At 30.7% G+C, this 19283-nt stretch overlaps 2 protein-coding genes and 1 long non-coding RNA gene across 6 annotated transcripts in view; 1 reads left to right on the top strand and 2 right to left on the bottom strand.

Annotated features, from left to right (window-relative positions):
• LOC142645545 (uncharacterized) overlaps nt 1-8432 on the bottom strand; it is a 17499-nt gene extending 9067 nt beyond the window's left edge. Inside the window, exon 1 of the long non-coding RNA XR_012846659.1 lies at nt 8329-8432. This is a non-coding gene — a long non-coding RNA (uncharacterized LOC142645545). The remainder of the gene's footprint in view (nt 1-8328) is intronic.
• On the top strand, nt 6254-17856 carry LOC113794742 (uncharacterized). Of its 3 annotated transcripts, XM_075821986.1 has the most exons (13): nt 6254-6897; nt 8191-8320; nt 8392-9307; nt 9361-9697; nt 9752-10042; nt 10131-11221; nt 11279-12736; nt 12825-12909; nt 12978-13482; nt 13566-13922; nt 13980-14198; nt 14270-15226; nt 15322-17856. In XM_075821986.1, the coding sequence occupies exons 1-13, from the start codon at nt 6394-6396 to the stop codon at nt 15807-15809; spliced, it is 7338 nt and encodes a 2445-aa protein (XP_075678101.1). In that variant the 5' UTR covers nt 6254-6393; the 3' UTR covers nt 15810-17856. The 3 variants fall into 3 exon arrangements, with proteins under 3 accessions (XP_075678101.1, XP_075678100.1, XP_075678099.1); XM_075821985.1 differs by having other exon boundaries at nt 11285-12736; nt 13566-14198; XM_075821984.1 differs by having other exon boundaries at nt 6255-6897; nt 13566-14198.
• Nucleotides 17521-19283, bottom strand: LOC113794749 (phosphoribosyl pyrophosphate synthase-associated protein 2-like). 2 transcript variants are annotated; one of them, XM_075821989.1, is made up of 4 exons: nt 19155-19283; nt 18657-19077; nt 18051-18603; nt 17521-17851 (listed from the first exon to the last, which is right to left on the bottom strand). In XM_075821989.1, the coding sequence occupies exons 2-4, from the start codon at nt 19065-19067 to the stop codon at nt 17712-17714; spliced, it is 1104 nt and encodes a 367-aa protein (XP_075678104.1). In that variant the 5' UTR covers nt 19068-19077; nt 19155-19283; the 3' UTR covers nt 17521-17711. The 2 variants fall into 2 exon arrangements, with proteins under 2 accessions (XP_075678104.1, XP_027200681.1); XM_027344880.2 differs by lacking the exon at nt 19155-19283 and having other exon boundaries at nt 18657-19148.

Here is a 19283-nt window from a genome sequence, read left to right as displayed (position 1 = left end):
TGATAAATTAATCCAGATCACCAGCAAACGAAAAACGAAAGCATCATCGTTTTTTTATCTCAATTTTGTTGTTGTTGTTGACATTTTCTGTTGTTGTTGTTGTTAATGATAATCCAGATGACCAATTTATTCAACAAAAAAAAATAACTAACTGAACAACAACAACAGAATCGTAAAATTAATGATCAAAGTTGACAACAGAGAAAAAAAATGAAATTATGGATAATAATTACAAACTGTTGGACAAGTTGGACAATGAAAATTGATTTCTATTTTCAATTTTTGCAATTGGAATTTGAAACCAAAATTGTAATGAAATTTGATACCGAAATCTTATTAATATTTTGTTTGGGAAGTTCAAATGTCAATGTTTTTGTTTGTTTGTTTGTTTGTCTGTTTGATAATGTTGAAATAATTATCTGAAAATGTTTCTTTTTCTTCTTCTAATTTTGTTACAAAAATACTATTTTTTTTCACAAAATTTTCAATTTCTCAATGAAAATAAGGAAAAAATCTAATGTCATCTGATACTAATGGATAACATTGTTGTTATTTTTTTTTTGATAAAAAAATTTCTCAAATTTTTTTTCCCCGGAAATTTCTCATAATAATAATGATGAAAGTGTGATGAACGGATGTTCAAAAAAAAAAAAAAAAAAATTCAATTACACTATCGATAGTCTAAAGATCAATTTATTTTTGTCATCATTTTTTTTGTTCACATCATTCAATCATCAACTAAAAATAACGAGAAGAAAGAAAAAAATCCTAAAATCATCTTTAAAAAAAAAATTTGTTTTTTTTCAACAACAACAACACAAAAACAAACCATCATTACATAATGGTGTTATATATCTTTAAAGAACAAAAAAAAATGATCTCAGGTAGCATCCGTAAAAAATGAGAAATAATGTCAAGAGAGATAGAGAGATAGAGAGAGGGAGAGAGATAATAATTTGAAAAAAAGAAGAAAATTGATATCCAAAATAAAGAAATGGCATCATTATTTTTCCTCGTTGAAAACATTTTCTCTGCATCCCAAACGAATGTAACAAAATAAGATCAAGGATGAATGTGTGTGTGTGTTTCACATACAAAATGATGGCTGATTCTATGGCTAATAATAATAATAATAATATGAAATGAAATAAATAAATAAATAATTTGTAGCAGATTTGTAGTATGTTCATCTTTTGGTGTATGTTTACGTTAGATTTTCCCTTGTCTTTTCGATGCAATGAATATCAAGAGAACGACGACAACGATGAAAAAAGTTTTGTTACCCACCAAAGTAAATGATGAAAAAAGATTTAAAGTTTCATTTTTGTTTAGCAGCTGGACATTTTTGATAACATCGGATATTTGATGGAAAAAATAAATTTTCAGAATTTTGAACCGGAATTTTTTTTTTCGGAAATTTTTCCGGAAAAAAAATATTTTCCGGAAAATTGATGCAGAAAAAAAGATTTATATTATTATAATTATTATGTAACCCTATTCCAAATAAGTTATTAATATTATTTACAAACTAATCAATCGGTACACAAACACACACACACACACACACACACACACACATTCCATCCACATTCAATCAGCAAAATTCAACAGAAAAACAAACAAACAAACAAGCAAATGATGAATAGCTTTGGTAAACGATTCTGTAATGATAATGATGATGATGAAATATGGGAAATTCTTTGGATTAAATTAATAACATTTATTATGATGATGAAGAAATTCTTCATCAATTTGAATCACCATCATCATCATGATTATGAATGTGGAGTTGAATTAGAATTGATTATAAATGAATATCGCATGTTTCTCCCTGTATCTGTGTTTGCACATTCAAAGAAATTGAATGAAAAGGGAAAAAATGTGAGCTTCACTGCAATGAATTTTTCTTTTCTTTTCTCGTTTCATCATCATAAGTTTTTTTTGTTCAATAATAATCATTTTTATTCATTCATTTTCATTACGATCGTTGATTCAAATATATCATGATAAAAGATAATGATGGAAGCTTAAATGTTTTTGCTTTTGCTGAATGAAAATGATGAAGAAATAAAGAAAAAAAAATTCATAAGCGAATGAAGAATTTTTCGCAAACGTAAGCAAAACTTTTCATCCGCAAAAAAAAACATTGCTTGTTTGTTTCGTTCATATTAAACAAATGATGATGATAATCATAATGATTCTTTGAGGTGGAAAATATTAACAACAACAACCAAAAAAATGGCAATAATATTTGTCATCGAAAACTCTAAACTTTTATCATTGAATCCTATAGGGATTTTTGTTTTCAACTTTTTATCGATTGTCAATTTTTGATGAATGAATGAATGAAGAGAGAAAGAAAATTGGGAAATTTTTCTCGTAGAAAAAAATACAAAAATTTCCAGGAATTTTAACTGACTCAGAGGCTTCTTTATTATCATCATCATCATTTTTGATTCTCAGAATCAAAATTCGTCAACATCATTAGTATTACTGTGTGTAAACTTGTTGATAAAACAAAAACTTGTTTTTCATTTTCAACGAAAAAAACTGTCAAAACGCGAATTAATTCACGAAAGATATTCAATGTTTAATAATAATAATAATAATAATAATTTTATTAAATTAACACACTGCCAACAAGATGGCATTTGTGTTTACTTGAAAAAAAAAGAAAAGAGAGAAAATTATAATTTCATATTAATATACTGTTTACAAATATAATTGAAAAGTAAAATTATTTTTACAATTTACAAATTCATTAGCACTGGATAAATAATGATCATTTAAATTGTAGAAAATGTTTGTTCAATGTTTCAATGTTTGTTTAGGCAAATTCAAATTCAAAAAAAAACGAGAAATTTTCCAAAAAACCCAAGAATTATTCCAAGGCTATCCCCCACTATAAGAATTATTAATTCTTGGCCATTCTTCATTCTGTTCTTGTTTCGTCTTCAATTCAAGGTCAATATAGTCGACATACATTTATGAAATTTTATGTAAATTTTATCCAAATAATGTCGAAATAGAAATCAAAAAAACTAATAAGATCGGAACAGCAACAACAAAAACAGAAGAAAATCTGTCGCCTACATTATCATTTTGTTGTTGTTTTCACAAAAATTTTTTTTATTCAAATTCAATTGAAAACAAACAAACAAATGTGATTGACAACCATGGACAACAAAATTAACAAACGACGACAGAGGGAAATTTCACATCTAAAATCATATTACATTTCATTTTAGATCCTAAGATAGAAAAACTTTCCGGTATTTTTCGAGAAAAAAAAAGAAAATACCGGAAAGTTTTTTTTCGGCCAATTTAACAACAACTGCCGAAAAAAAGTGAAAAACCAAATATCATCTAACTTGATCGAATTACGAATTCCGGTCAAAAAAATGGAAAAAAAACTTTTGTTTTTGTTGAAAATTTATTGCATAAACGACGTGTGTGTGTGTGTGAATGATGTGCGTTTATTTTTGGTATGCCGATAATTTTTCATTCAGTTTCAAAGAAACATTATCGAATGATAAAGAATTGCCCGGTCTCAAAATATCGATTGATTGATTTAGTTAGTTTATTTTTATATTAATAGTTTTTTTCATTGTCCGTAGAGAATTCTTGTTTCAAAAAAATTCTTGAAGAATTTCTTGAAACAAAAACAACAAAAAAACTGGTACCCGAAATAATCAATATTTGGATTATTCTCGGTTTTTTTCGGGAACAATTTTGAAAATAAAAAAAAAATTATTTCACAATTTGAATGAAGGCCAAAAAAAACAACAACACTTGACATGACTTAACATTTTCAAGTTGTTTGTTTTGCTTTTCGTAAACTATTTTTTCTTGTATCGATCCACACACAAATTACGTGATAATACGGTTGGAAAAAAGAACCAAACGGGTAATAATAATGAAAATTTGAATCAAAGTAATACCCGAAGCAAATCGAAATTCATTAAAACAAACGTTACCACCAGCCAGTCAGTCAGTCAGTCAAACAAACAAGCAATTCCTGTTTGTTTATTTTTCAAAAAATAGACATACCACTAGACATACACCCACACACATTGACTTTTAATAAAATCATGGCCACCAAAACAAAATTGAATTTGAATTTAAATAAATGCCAAAACAAAAACAAAAAAAGAATAAACAAGGAAACCAAATTTTTCGGAATTGAATTGAAGAAAAAATTAAAATTCTAAATGAATTCTCCAAAAAAAATAATAATGTGGAATTTTTTGTTTTGTTTCAACTATTTTTACTCAAGTAAGTTGCGGTAAACAGCAACGATTTAAACAAATAAAAAAATATTTGTGTTTGACTTTGAAATAGTCGAAAATTCGAGGAATAATAAATCTTTTCTGTTGTTTTTTTCTCTTCAATTTTAATTTTCTTCAATTTTGTTTTTTTTGTTCTCCATGGTTGCTGTTCATCAAAATTCCTTAAACATTTCCCTAAACAACAGCACGAACCAAATCAAATAATAAAGTCTTTTTTCTCCCGTTGCTCATTATAAATTCTCATCAGTTTTTCAGTATTGCGTAATAGAGAGAGAGAGAGAGAGAGAGAGAGAGAGAGAGAGAGAGAGAGAGAGAGAGAGAGAGAGAGAGAGAGAGAGAGAGAGAATGCAATATTTTTCCCGTTTGCTTGTCAACTAAGTGAAGTTTTCTTTGGCCATTTTTTTCGTTTCGTTTTTTAATTTATTTCAATCAATTTTGAAAAGCAATTTTTTTTCTTTTGAAAAAGAAAAAAAAATTAAATGTTTTTTCAATCGAAGAAAATATATCTACCAAGGAAAAAATAAATTATCATAACCATTTTGGGAAACTTTATCGGAAAAAATGAAAGAAAAAAAGATTTCCAATCCAGTTCATTTTTTCTTGTAAAATTTAGCTCAAATATTCGGTTGAAAACATGAATAATTTATCGATGATAATCAAACATTATCATTATCAACTAATTATAGTTTTTTGGTTGTCCAAAAATCTGATAGATCTGAATTGACATTTTTTGTTTCCATTCACTCACTGATGTTCTGAAATGAAAGTCAACATTAGTCCATATTTACCATCATCAAAAGTATTATTATTATAAGTTTTTGAAAAACATTGTGAACATTTCATTTTCACATGGTAAACATGATCACAAAAAAATTGGGAAAAAACTTTTCAATTTAGATTAAATAAATAAATAAATGCATGTTCTATATATATGAACGAAAAACAAAATTATTTCATCAAACACACAATCTTTCTCTCTCTCTCAGTGTTTGGTAATGTTTTTATCTCATTATTAATAATATATACCACATCATCAATAACCGAAGAGAAAAACAAACAAACAAGAGAGAGAGAGAGAGAGAGAGAGAAACCGAAAATAAAACCAAAAAAATGATCGGTAATAATCTTGTTGTGTATGATGATGATGTGCTGGTGGAAGATACATGAAAATGAAATATTGTTTGTTTTTTTTGGAAAAAAAACAAGATTTTTTTCAGAAAAAGTATTGCAGTGAAGACCATATTTTTATGTCAGTTATAGTCATCAACCTAACCTCACTCGACTATGAATCACAGTCATAGCTATAGTCATCAACCTAACCTCACTCGACTATGAATCACACTCATAGCTATAGTCATCCACCTAACCTAACCTCACTCAACGATGAATCATAGTCATAGTAATTTTCACTTTTTCATTCCAATTTTTCACAATAAAATTTGTTCCAAAAAAACAATTTTTTTTGTCAATTTTCAAGTAGTATTGGGCCATTTCATATTGAAACCAAATTTGAACAACAAAGTGAATCACCAACCATGATGATACTTGTGAATGTCATTTGAATATTTTTTCATTCTTTTGCTCAAGTGTCATCATCATCATTTTTTTCATTCATATATAAACTTTATTTGAAGTTTCACAATGAAAAAAAATGAAGAAGAATTAACATCTTCAGGCAGGCAGGTTTATTATTCTTTTGAAAAAATTTCAATAACGAACACAAACAAGGAAAATCATTGAATTGAATTGATGCGATGCGTAGGATGATTGAATAAAAATCACATACTTATGAATTATTTGGCTTATGGAATTTTTCTTTTTGGTTGGCGTGGGTTGTTTTTGGATTGAAATGAAATGTTAGCTACAGGAAAAAAAATTGAAATTTTTCATTTTTCCAGTTCAATTAATAAAAATTTATTCATTTTTCTCTTAAATTTCAGAAATTTCCATTTTCGTTCAATGAATTATGCAATACTATTCCCTCTCTCGATGATGATGATCGATTGATTGATTAAAAATCAAAAATGACGACGAAAAAACAACAACGAAAAACAAAATGATTTTTGAATTATAAACAAAAAAATCCAACCGAAAATCAACTGAAATGGATCAACATAATCGTTATCTAAGTCATCATCGACAATCATTAAGGCCTGGTCAATCAGGTGGATTATCAGCATCTAGTGCTGCATCAACAGCATCATCAATGTTAGCATCAAGATATGGTCTTTCACTTGGTACAAATACCGGTACTACTGGTTTAAAAAGAGCTTCAGTTTCATGTGGTTCATCACCAATACGTTCTCGATCAAATTCAACAAGCCGTTTTAAAGCAGCAGCAGCAGTTGCTGTTGCTGCTGCAACCGGTAATAAACATCATCATTCATCGGCTAGTCGTAAATCAATTGTACCTGGTTCATTATCATTTACATCATCAACATCATCATCGATTCGTTCACAACAACCATTACATACTAGTGGCCTATTAAATTCATCAACCGGAACATCATCATTGCTAACAAATTCTTCTTCATCAAGCAATACAGCTAGCTCTGGTGGTGGTGCAGCTGCCGGTATTTCATCACAAGTTGTTTCATTTATGAAAAAGGTAAATGTTTTTCTTTAATTCACAATGTGTGTGGGTTAGGTTAGGTTAAGTATGAAATTTTAATGAAGAAAAATTTCTTTCATTTTCCATTTTTTTTCACATATTTTTAAAAATCAATTTTGTTCAAATCTAAATCTAATCAATGATGACGATGATAATAAAGCTTTCCAATCATTTAAAGAATCATAAGAGGACAATCTTTGAAATGAAATTCAAAGCATAAAAAAACAATGAAAATTTTAAAATTTCCATTTTTTTCAATTCAATTGAGAGCGAGAGAAAGGAATTCATCAGAAAATTGAATTTTTATTATCAATTTTCAATTTGACAAAGAAAAAATGAAATTTCCAAATTTTTTATTCTCTCTCTCTCTCTCTCTCTCTCTCTTTGCGAAAATTGCAAAGATGATGATGATGTTTGTGATGTGTGTTTGGGATGATGTTAACTTAGGTTGTTGTGTTTCTGTCATTCAATTTTTTTAATATGAAAATGTGTTTTGATGTTGGAATTAAATGTGTGTCGTAAGTGTGTATAATTAACACTTTTCCAGAGAGAAACAAGATGGAAAACAACTTTTTATCAAAAATCATCATCATCATTTGTGAATAATGTTTTTTTTTTTTTTTTGTTAAAACTTTTGATGATGATGACGACTAATTACAGAATTTTGTTTTAAAATTCATTCATTTTGTCAATTTGCCAAAAAAAAAATTCTTATCAATCAGAGAGAATTAGATTAGAGACAAAAAAAAAATTCTCTTGCAGAATGATTAATCAGGAATTTTTCGAAAATTCAATTGAATTTTCCGAGCGTTTTTTTTCCATTTTAACAAGAGAGATGTGAAATTGAAATAGAAATTGATCGAAAAAAACAGAAAATTCATTTAACAAGCTTTTTTTTTGGTCTTAATAATACAAGTGAATCCAAATGCAAAAACAGAAACAAAAAGAATGATTCCATTTACTTCTGTTTGCTTATTTGAAGATGCTAATAATATAAAGTTTCTGAGGTTCCATGGGACCATCATTATCATCATCGTTATTAATGATGTCATCAAGTAAAGTAAAATTGTTTTTTCTGGCAAAAAAAATAATGATAATAAAGTTTTCATTAACCTTGTGTTAATATTATTTGCACAACGAAAAATTGAAAAAGCCAGGTTTTTAACAAACAGACGATATATCGATCGATTATTATCGATTCGAATTCGAATTCGAGTTTTTTTCATTCACTTTTCATTCTCTTCCTTCCTAATATGTTTTTCTACCGCTTTTTAAAAAAATAAATTTTAGTTTGTAAATAAAGCATCACCAATCAATCAAAATAGTGGTGATAGTATTGATCAAAGTTTTGAACAATATCAAAAAAGTCTTCAACAACAACAACAGCAACGTAATTCACAACAACAACAACAAAATACTGGTACGTACCTTGAATAATTACGATGAAAATCTCTTTACAATGATGATAATGATTTACCAAAATTCAAACAGCTCAAAGTCCAACAAAATATCTATTTCAAACAATAACTGGTGGCTCTTCAGCAGGTAGTAGTAGTAGTGCTTCCTTTGGTGGTGGTTGTGGTCAAACAAACATTGTCGATACAAATACGAATCAAATAAATTCACCAACATCACAATCAACAACATATTTATCATCATCATCATCACCATCAACAACATCAACATTATCGACAACAAATGCAACAAATGCAAATAATACATTTTCACCATTAGTGCCTATGAATTGTTTATCATCACAAACACAACAACAACAACAAATACAAACAACAACATCGCCAACTGGCTCGATGACATCCGTATCGACTATATCGACAATGATTGGTGTACCTAGTGGTGGAGGTTATGAGCAACAACGTTCATCAACAACAAACATGACATCTAGTGGCCTTAATAATTCAACAAATTCTTCCTTATCATCATCACCAATATCCGGACCATTATTTTCAAAAATTCGAGCCAAAGTTGCATCAACATTTCAACAGCAGCAGCAACAACAACAATCTCAACAATCATCAAATGTATCAGCTAATAATAATTTTTCAAATCAAAATTCAAATGTTGTTGTTGACAACATCAACAATTCTTCCATTCAACAACAACAAGATATGATGATGGATTTTGCGAGCAAATCACGTAATGGTTCCATTTCATTATCATCCACAACCGGTGCGATTCAACCAGCTGTGGTACAAGCAGGAACGCCTGTTCAATCATCATCGACAGGAGGAGGATATCAACGTGCACCAATGTTAGCAATGATACATTCATCGCAATCAAGTTCATTAACAAATGAACAATTAACTGCACATCTGACCGAAGAAGAACGACAAATTCTGCAAAAAGTATGGCAAAAAGAAGAAGAATTCAAAGAAATTGCATTGAAAAAGTAAGTCAAACGTTGTTTTATGGGAATTTAAAATATGATTTTTTTTCGAAAAGTTTTGCCAAAAATATGTCCTGTGGAACGGAGATAATTGTTGAAACGCCTACCGGCAGTAGTGGTCAATTACCGTCAAATATTCAACAATCATCAGGTCCAGGTAGTGGTCCAAATGCACCGGGTGATGTTTCACATTTATCAACCAATTTATTGGATCCAGTTGCCGCAGCTGTTCATCGTCGTCGTTCATCGGCAATATTATCGGCTGATGCAACCGGTTTTTGTCGTATTTGTCGTAAAGTGATAATGAAAAATGAAACATCACATCGATGTTCCAATTGCCAAGAATTAGTCTGTGATGATTGTTCATCGTATTCGTCCAGAGAAGAATCTAAGGTTTGTCTTATTATTAACAACCATAGAAAAATTTTTATTTTGTTTTTCCAAAAGTATTGGATGTGTAGTTTTTGTCGTCGTCGTGGTTCACATTTAGTATTGGTAACAACAAGTGGCCAAACATTATCATCAATGTCATCCGCTGCCACCACTTCTGCAGCTGAATCTTTTTCAACATCATCGACATCGTCCAAACGTCAATTGAGTGTTCATTCTACCACAACAGCTGGTATGGCTTCTTCGATGAATAATTTAACTTCTACGGGAATGACGACAACAACAAACGGCCAACAACGACAACAACAACAATTTCTTACGGCAACACCGAATGCTTTAAATGCAAAGGTATGTAAAGTCTGAATTGATAAATTTTAAAAGTTTTTGGCTTTTTTCTACGGAATTTCAATGTTTCTTTTTTCATTTTTTTACCCAGCGTAAATTATCCTGGCAAGAAACACAACAACGTCCAAATTCAGCTCTAGAACAATTTGGTCAACAACAACAACAACAAAATCGTCAAAGTTCATTAGATTTGAATCGAAGTCAATCTTCATTGATAAAAATTTCGAATCAACAACAAGAACCCACAAAATTTACTGTAAATCAACCGCAAAAATTATTATCATCATCAAATCTACAACAACAACAAGAACAAAATTGTCGAACAAATCGTGTATATTCATTATCGGATGATGAAGAATTATGGAATGATAATGGTGATGATGATGATGACGACGATGATGATGATGTTATACTTAAAGATAATGATGATGATGATCAAAATAATCAAAATCAAGATAATAATAACATTGAAATAATCGATAATAATAATGGTACAAATAATGTTCATTATGGAACATTACAATCAATGCCAGCTGAACAGTTAATATTAAAACAACAACAACAACAACATCAAGGTTTAATGATAATGAATTCGAAAAAAATGAAAAAGAAATTACGTCATCATAATAATCAAACATTATCTAATCATCATCATCAATATAATTCGGATGATGAACTTTTATCAAATATGGTACATAATAAGGAAAATGAATCACTTTATCAACGTACACCGCCTATTACCATTACATCATTAGATGGACAACCACAATCGCAAACTACAATCGATCCATCATCATCATCAACTGTCGTTCATCACCAACAACAACAACAACAGAATCTATCGGGATTTAATATACCGTCCACGGATAATTCAGCAACAATTCAATCAAACAACAATAACGGTGTTTCATATCAACAATGTCAAACTAAACAAGCGAAAATATCGATGGTTATGCCAAAAATTATATCTGTAAATGGTAATTCTAAAGTATCCGGTTCATCTTCGATTTCGGCAACACATTGGTGGCGTTTAACCAATAAAGCAAGAAGTTTATCACGTGGTGGTCAACTAATTGGTTCGAATACAGTTGGTCAAATTGGTGCACCAGAAAATTTTTACACTACACCTGGTATTCGTAAACAATTAAGTTCGGAAAGCTCCGATTATTCTGATGGATTCAAGTAAGTTTACCGAGAAAAAACATTCATTGAAAAGACTGATAAACTAAATTCATTTAGATATAGTCCTCCACAAGATAGTTTGACACCATCATCAGATTATTCAAGATCACCAAGAGAATCAGCCGATTCAGATATGCTTTGTTTACCTGGTGGCTATTCTATGGCATGTCGTGGCATCAATGGTAATATACCATCTGTAATGATAGGCAACGATGATGGAACTTGTTCAGGTAGAGGATCTTCATTTTTATCGACAAAAGATTGTTATCTAAGACGTGGTTCAGGTGGCCGGGCTTTACCAAAAATACCTGTCGTTGGTGGTGGTAGTTCGATGTTAGATTTACCACAATCCCGAAAAGGATCACAACATTCATTGGATATACCGGCCGATCAACCAAGACGTGCATCGGCACCTGAATCTGGTGCCGATCCGATTCGTATTGTTATCAATGAATGTAATGATCTATCTGCTAGTCAAATGCAATTATCAACATCATCGACAAAAACACCAACAAATCAAATGTCATCGGAAAATTTATCGAAAAATGCGTCGGAAATGAATAGTACTACTACAATAATGGCCGGAAAATCTGGAACACCACATCCTGGACCAAGTATTATACAGGTACCGACAACAACAACACTACAACAACGAATGCGTTATCAATTATCACGTGCTGCATCGATAACAACACATTATGAACGTGCAATATTACAACGTGATAAATCGGATCAATCAATACGAACAGGTGGATTTTCATTGGCAATTACCGGTGGTAAATTATGTGAATTAGATGGAATGCTTTATGCATATATTACATGGACGAAACCTGGTGGACAAGCTGATCGTCAATCATTAAAATCTGGTGATAAAATTTTAGAATGGAATGGTAAATCGTTAGTAAATTGTAGTCATGAACAAGTTGCAAATATAATGGCAACGGCTGGTGATCAAGTTGAATTAATTGTTGAATCAATGACACGTAATGATCAACCGGCAAAATATCGACGACATAGTATGATAAATTCAAAACAATCATCATCAACAACATCGACAACATTAAATGAATCAAAACAAGCAACATCAACATCATCATCAACGACAACAGCAACAGTTTCGGCACGTCCAAGTTCTGCAGCAGCTGTTATATCGACTGGAAGTTTAGATGGTTGTGGTGGATCTTCATCATCATCGACAGCAGCAGCAACGACTCAACAACAACAAGGATTATTACGAAGACGTTTACCACAGATTCCAACAGCACATCAATCTGGTTCGACATCAACAAACAGTACAACAACAACAGCAAATTCATCTTCAGCATCATCAATGTCAAATTGTAATGCTGCAGCATTATTGACCGATGCACAAATTTATTTACAGGTTACAATTGATGCTAATATTCGTCAATTATCAGTGATGATTATTCAGGCAAAAGGTCTTGAACGTCATCCAATTTATGCACAAAATCTAGGCCTAGAAGCATATGCTCAATTACGTCTTCTGCCCGAAATGTTAGTTCTGTGTTTTCTTTATGTTTTCTTTGATTTTTTATTTTTAAACAATTTTTCATTTTCTTTTCTTTTATATTTATTATCATAGGGGATTTAAAATATGTCAAACCGAGCTTAGTAGTTCATTCGATTGGAATGAAACATTAATCTATCATCAATTTCCACTTGAACGGGTTAGTCAATTTATCAATTCGTTTTTTATTTGAAAAAAAAACATTAAAAAAATCTTCTTTTCACCTAGATTGAAAAAATTACCCTAGATTTGAGTATTTGGTGTACGAATCCTGCTACTTATATACCGGGTACTGGTGGCGGTTTAGGTGTCAGCGGAGGTGGTGGAAAACCACCCAGAATAACTATTAGTGGAAATTCAACAATTCAAATAATTGATCATCAATTAGCATCGACAAGAATACCATTACGAAGTGCATTGTTAACACCAATATCCGAATGGTGGCCATTAATACCAAGCAATACTGATATACAAATTTTTCAACAAAATCCATCAATCACTACCACGGCCAATACCGTCAATACCAATACCACTATACCATCATTGCTCAATCATCAATCAAATATTAGCATCAGTCAACAATCATTATTAAATCCATCCAATCATGCTTCCATATTTTCGACAGCTACAGCTATTTCAACTACAGCTTCCAATTCATCAATAACGCCTACAGTATTTTTTCAAAAAGCTCCATCAATGGATCATCTTCATAGTGGTTCTCGTTCTGGTTCCGGTATTGAATTTTCTAAAAAATTCTATGGTTTCCTGATTCATTCATTCTATAATAACATTTTTTCTTTTCTGCTTTAAAATAAGGCCAAAATGGACAGCTGCTTCATGATCAAATGTTATCATCAGCTGCAATGATGATGATGATGACATCACGTTCGACACCTGGATCTCGTCGTAATTCAAATCGTTCTGATCAAGGTGATTTTCCAATATTTCCAAGCCATTTACAACCAATGGGTGGTAGTCGTTCGGCACGAACAAGTCCACGTATGAAAGCATCACCAACACCACCGCCTGTTTCAAATTGGTTCACTAGATACAGATCATCACCAACATCACGTGCTTCTAGTACGGTTAGTTCAGCTGCAAGTAGTACTGGGCGCCATTCATTAGATGAATCTTATACAAGTCATTCGGGTGGTGGTGGTGGTGGTCGCGAAGGTAATATTATTGGTAGCAGTAGCCGTGGAATTTCGCTAACTGGTTCATTACGTTTAGCGCAAAATCGTCATTCAATCGGAAATCTTTATCCTGTCGGTCCTGCTAATAATAATAATAATGCCAATGTCACTGCTGGATATATTACAGGAACAATGATAAATGACAGGATGCAATCTCAAAATTTTCAACATTTGTCCACTGCTGTTGTTGATCAACAACAACAATCATTAGCCATGCGTAGAAAAAGTTCTTCAGCATTAGTTCACGTGGATCAAGGTAAAATATCGGAATTTTTTTCACAAGGTTGCTTTCATAAATTAATATTTAAAAAAATTGATGCATTCTAGGATCAAAAAATCAACTTTCCGTCCCTGGTGGTGGTGGTGGTTATAGCAAATTAAGTAATACATCTGATTCATATCAATATCTTTTGGAACCATCAAATAGTCCACGTAATACAAGTGTTCGTTTAACAAATGCTAATGATAATTCTATTGAAATCGGGGATGATCATAGTGATGATCAAGAAGAATTTGATGATGAAATTGCTGATGATACATCAGATGATGATGAAGATTTTGATAATCTTTTAAAAGATAGTAGTTATACATTGGATTCATTAGAAAATAAACAAGATTCACGTAATAGTCCACAAAAATTACAGCAAAAAATTCTAGCTATTAATAATAATAATGATGAAACAACAAATCAAACATTGACAACTCAAACGACAAATCAATTAAATGCACCAAATACATTGGCATTACCATCAAAAAATATTCCCGTAAACGATGATGGTCAAAAATCGAATCTACTTTCAATTGATTCAATACATGGAAGTAGATATTCAGTTGAAACTTCTGGTGGTACAAGTTCAGCACCACCAACACCATCACATGATGATTATGATGATGATAATTCACAAAATGGTGGTGGTCTAACAATACCAGGTTGTCAAGAAAGGCGGCCAAGTTTTCTACGACGATTAGTACCATCAGCAGCTGAAACTGTAATGCATATGGTAATGGGTACAGGTGGTCCTGGTAGTAATGCACAACCATCGGATGAAATTCTTCATTCATCATCGATGATGATGACCACCAATACGACAACAACAACTAATGCACAATATGGACAAACAACACATCCACAGCATAGTGAACAAACACCAAAACGTATTGTAAAAGTTGTTGGTGAAATTAAACTTGGTTTTATTATGACCAAAGGATTTCTTGAAATTGAAGTTTGTGCTGCTCGTGGTCTGCCGGATTCAACAACATCAATCGGTCAACATCATCCTCCTGGTATGATTTTTTTTCTCTTTTGATTTTGAAATTCTGATTTTTTTTGTTGAACATAATGATAAATGTTTTATGTGTTTTTTTTTGTTATTTTCCAGATACCTATGTCAAAACATATTTAATTGATCGAGGTAGACAACTATATAAACGAAAAACACATGTAGTTTTATGTAATAATAATCCACAATATCGACAAACATTAAAATATGATGCATCAATTATTTATGGCCGTACATTATTGGTATCAGTTTGGGAAAAACAACGTCGTCGTCATACATTTGATGCAAATATACCAATAGGTTCAGTGGAAATCAATGTTAATCAATTACAATTGCATAAATTAACTATTCGTTGGTTTAAACTACGAACGATTGTTACTACTACTCAACAACAACAATCAAATAATTCAACAGCAAGAAATTCATTAGTGGATGGTTGTTCATCAACATCATCAAACAATTCAGTACCAATGTTTAAACAACAAGATTCTATTGATTCAAATGATCCATTTATGCCAATGCAACCATCATCATCATCATTATCGACAAAATTGAAACCAACAATAACAATCGATGATGATGATTAGTCTATTGTGTGATGAAATGATGAAACTTGATGGCCTTATCTAAAAAAAACTTTTTTCGAATGTGAAATATGGATGAATATTATTCATGCTGTTGTTTCGAAAAATGGAACAAAAATTTTTTTAAAATTCAAATTTTGAAATTTCATCATCATATCAAATTCACCACCACCACCACAGAAAATTTATCGCGATAAAAAATATGCAAAAAAACAAAATTATCAAATCAAATTTCCATATTTTTTTTTCTAAATCTTTTCTCTTCAAATTCTTCCTCCCCTTTGCACACACTGTGAGTTTATTTTTGAAATCCACAATTCCATATTTCCATGGCCAACCGACAAACCGATCCAATGTTGACTCCATGTTATTTATTTATTTTTTATTATTTTTCCTGTTTTGTGCAAAACAAAATATCAAAAAACAAAACAAAACAACCAAACAAACAACGAAAAGAATCCAAGAATAATGGATACATATCAAATGAATTATTATTATTATTTTATACACGATACACACATGATATATACATTGCCGCCCTACCAAAAACACATCAACTAAACAAGTGAAAAAACCACAAAAAACATCAATTTTTGTTCTCTTTTCTCTTCCCTGCCTATTAACGAATAATGATGTCCACTACCAAAACTGCTGAAAATAATCCCAACAAAAAACATGAAACAGAAATTCTGTTCCATTTGTTAGGCTAGTGAAAATCTTTTTTTCTTTTCAATTCAGATAGATAGATATCGGAAAATCATCATCGATATTTTATTCATAAACATAGATTTTCATAGATTTACACAAAAAAATAATGGTCCACACACGTTTCACGATCCGTTTTTGTTTTTGTTTTTTCGTGTTTAAATCGTTTTCTTTTTTCAATTCCATTTCATCCAAACAATTCACCAAAAAAACATTTGATAAATGTTGTTTTCCTTGTTTCTCCAAATTATAACAAAAATAATAAGAATCGATTTTCAATATTTTTGTTTTCAACGAAAAAAAGGCTCAACATTTTCTCTCTCTTCGTCTTCAACCAAAATTCAATATATTTTTTCTCACCTAACACATCCCTAATCAAATGATGTTGATTGATTTAATTTAATTTAATTAATTAATTTGATTAACACGAAAACGAAACATTTATTTTATTTTATGCAAAGAATATATCTATAACTCTTTCACACACTTGTTTTTTGCTTCACACAACATTGATCTCTGTGTTAAAAATTTTTGTTTTTTGTTTTGTTGCTTGTGATGTGCATTTTATTCTCTCTATTTTCTCTATAAATATTTTTATCTCTGAAACGATTCACATTTTTTCAAACAAAACGCACAAAAAATATTTTTTTTTGTTTTTTCTTTGCCAAACATCATTGATGAATGAATGGTGATGATGATGATCGAAATCGCAATACATGTTCATTTTTTTCATTCAAAAATTCAAAAATAATAATAATTTTCACTTGTTTATCATTATTTATGTGAATAACCCAAAAACGATAATGAATATCTTTGATGAAATAAAAATTCAATTTTTTTTAATTATAAAATCCGATAAGAAAGTTTTTTATTTAAAAAAAATTGGATACTTGAAACTTTGAATGTTTTTTTTTGTTTTTTTTTTTCGGGAAAAAATTCATTCATCATCGTCATTATTATTTTGTTACAGAAAAAAAGTTACTTTTTTAAGATGATGATCATCATCGTCATCGGAAGAAAATCAAATTGCTGCAAAAAACACCTTCGGGGTATTTTTTTTTTTTTTTTGCTGGCTGTGTGTGTGTGTTGAATTTTTATTTAATTTTTCGTTTGTCGTTTGTAGCGTAGGCGAATCCTCCTCGTATTTGAATGTTTTTTGTTTGACATTTTTTTTTCAATTTCCACCACCACCATCATCATTTAATCTTCATGACTAACATCAGCAAATAGATATGATAATGATTCATTATTATGCATACGACGAATTGCTTCGGTTAATAGTATGGAAATATCGATTGTTTTCATTTTTGGACATTTCATTGATTGAATTTCATGTGGAACTATATTATATAGTGAAAGTGAAAAAGAAAATTGGAAAATCGAAAAATAAAACAATGTAATGGGCACAAAACACAAACGAAAAATAATTTTTCGATAAAATATTTATCAATTCAAAAACAAAAACAAAACAAAAAAAATCTAATCCGATTATAATGATGGTGAAAACATAACGGACAAAAAAAAATACGCAGGACTTACTTGTATTTGTAACAACAATTTCATCGATAACGGATTCATTCAATTTTTCAGCTGCTTCAGGCGTCAATAAGGCATGTGTACCAACTAGATGAACTTGTCGGGCACCTTCATCTTGTTTCAGAAAATTTGCAGCCCGTATTGGTTGTTCAACATCATCCAAAATATTTTCAATCATTATGGCTAATTTTCCACGAACATCCCCGACTAATTTTAATGGACTACGATAAGAACCGGAAAATGTTGTCAACACTGGTAATATATCACCACCGGGAACGATTTCAATTTCACGTACTGGTGGTGGTGGTGATGATCGGCCATCAATTTCATCAACAGTATCCGCAAGTTTATCATCATCTTGACCATGCAAAATAGCTATATCAACTTTTAAACGTTCAGCATATGCAGTTGCTTTACGTACAGATGATGTATGCATTGCAATAATAACAACATCAGAACGATTTATTTGTTGTTGAAATAATGTTTCACGTATATGTTGAATAAGAAATGGTGATGCACGAAGATTTTCTACAGGTATATCGAAAAATCCTTGAATCTGCAACAACAACGATAGAATTAGAAAATTTTTCGGATAAAATTCTTTCAAACCTCTTTATGTTGTAAATCGACGGTAATGATATGACGAAAACCTGCACGGCAAATCATTTTGGCTAATAATCTTGCCGGTATTGAACCACGTTTACGTTGACGAGCTTGTTTACCATATGGCAGATATGGTATTACACCGACTAAATGTTTTGCAGCTGATGTATGACATGTATAACCCATCAACAATAATTCCATAATAGCATCATTACAATTTGTATCGGTTGCTGTTTGTATTATATAACAATCTTTAAAACGAACTGATGATGTTATTTGCAACATTGTTTCACGATTTCCAGCATGATAAAGATTAACTTCCATACGACGAACATCCAGACGTTGACATATTTCATCCGCTAAATATGGATGTGTATTACCGGCCAATATAACAATTTCACCTAAAGGTGGACCCATTTTTATTTTACTTCAGCAAACAAATTAAGAAAAAATTGGTAAAAAAAAGTTTTGAATCGCGTTTGGTGAAGAGAAAAGAAAAGTCACCTTGCATCAAACGATGATTGTACTAAATGATGATGATCATCATATGAACGAACGAACGAAAAAAGAAATCATCAAACCAAATATTGCTCGAAGTTATCAAACACAAAAAATAAACAAATATAGTGAAAG

This window comes from Dermatophagoides pteronyssinus, unplaced genomic scaffold (assembly GCF_027571235.1).
Source record: "Dermatophagoides pteronyssinus isolate colony J.1.1.1.1 unplaced genomic scaffold, Derpt_VIB-CSIC_2022.12 sq0014, whole genome shotgun sequence".
Classification (NCBI taxonomy): Eukaryota; Metazoa; Arthropoda; class Arachnida; order Sarcoptiformes; family Pyroglyphidae; genus Dermatophagoides; species Dermatophagoides pteronyssinus.
The sequence above is the reverse complement of the archived record's forward strand: the minus strand, read 5'-3'. Positions and strand labels throughout refer to the sequence as shown.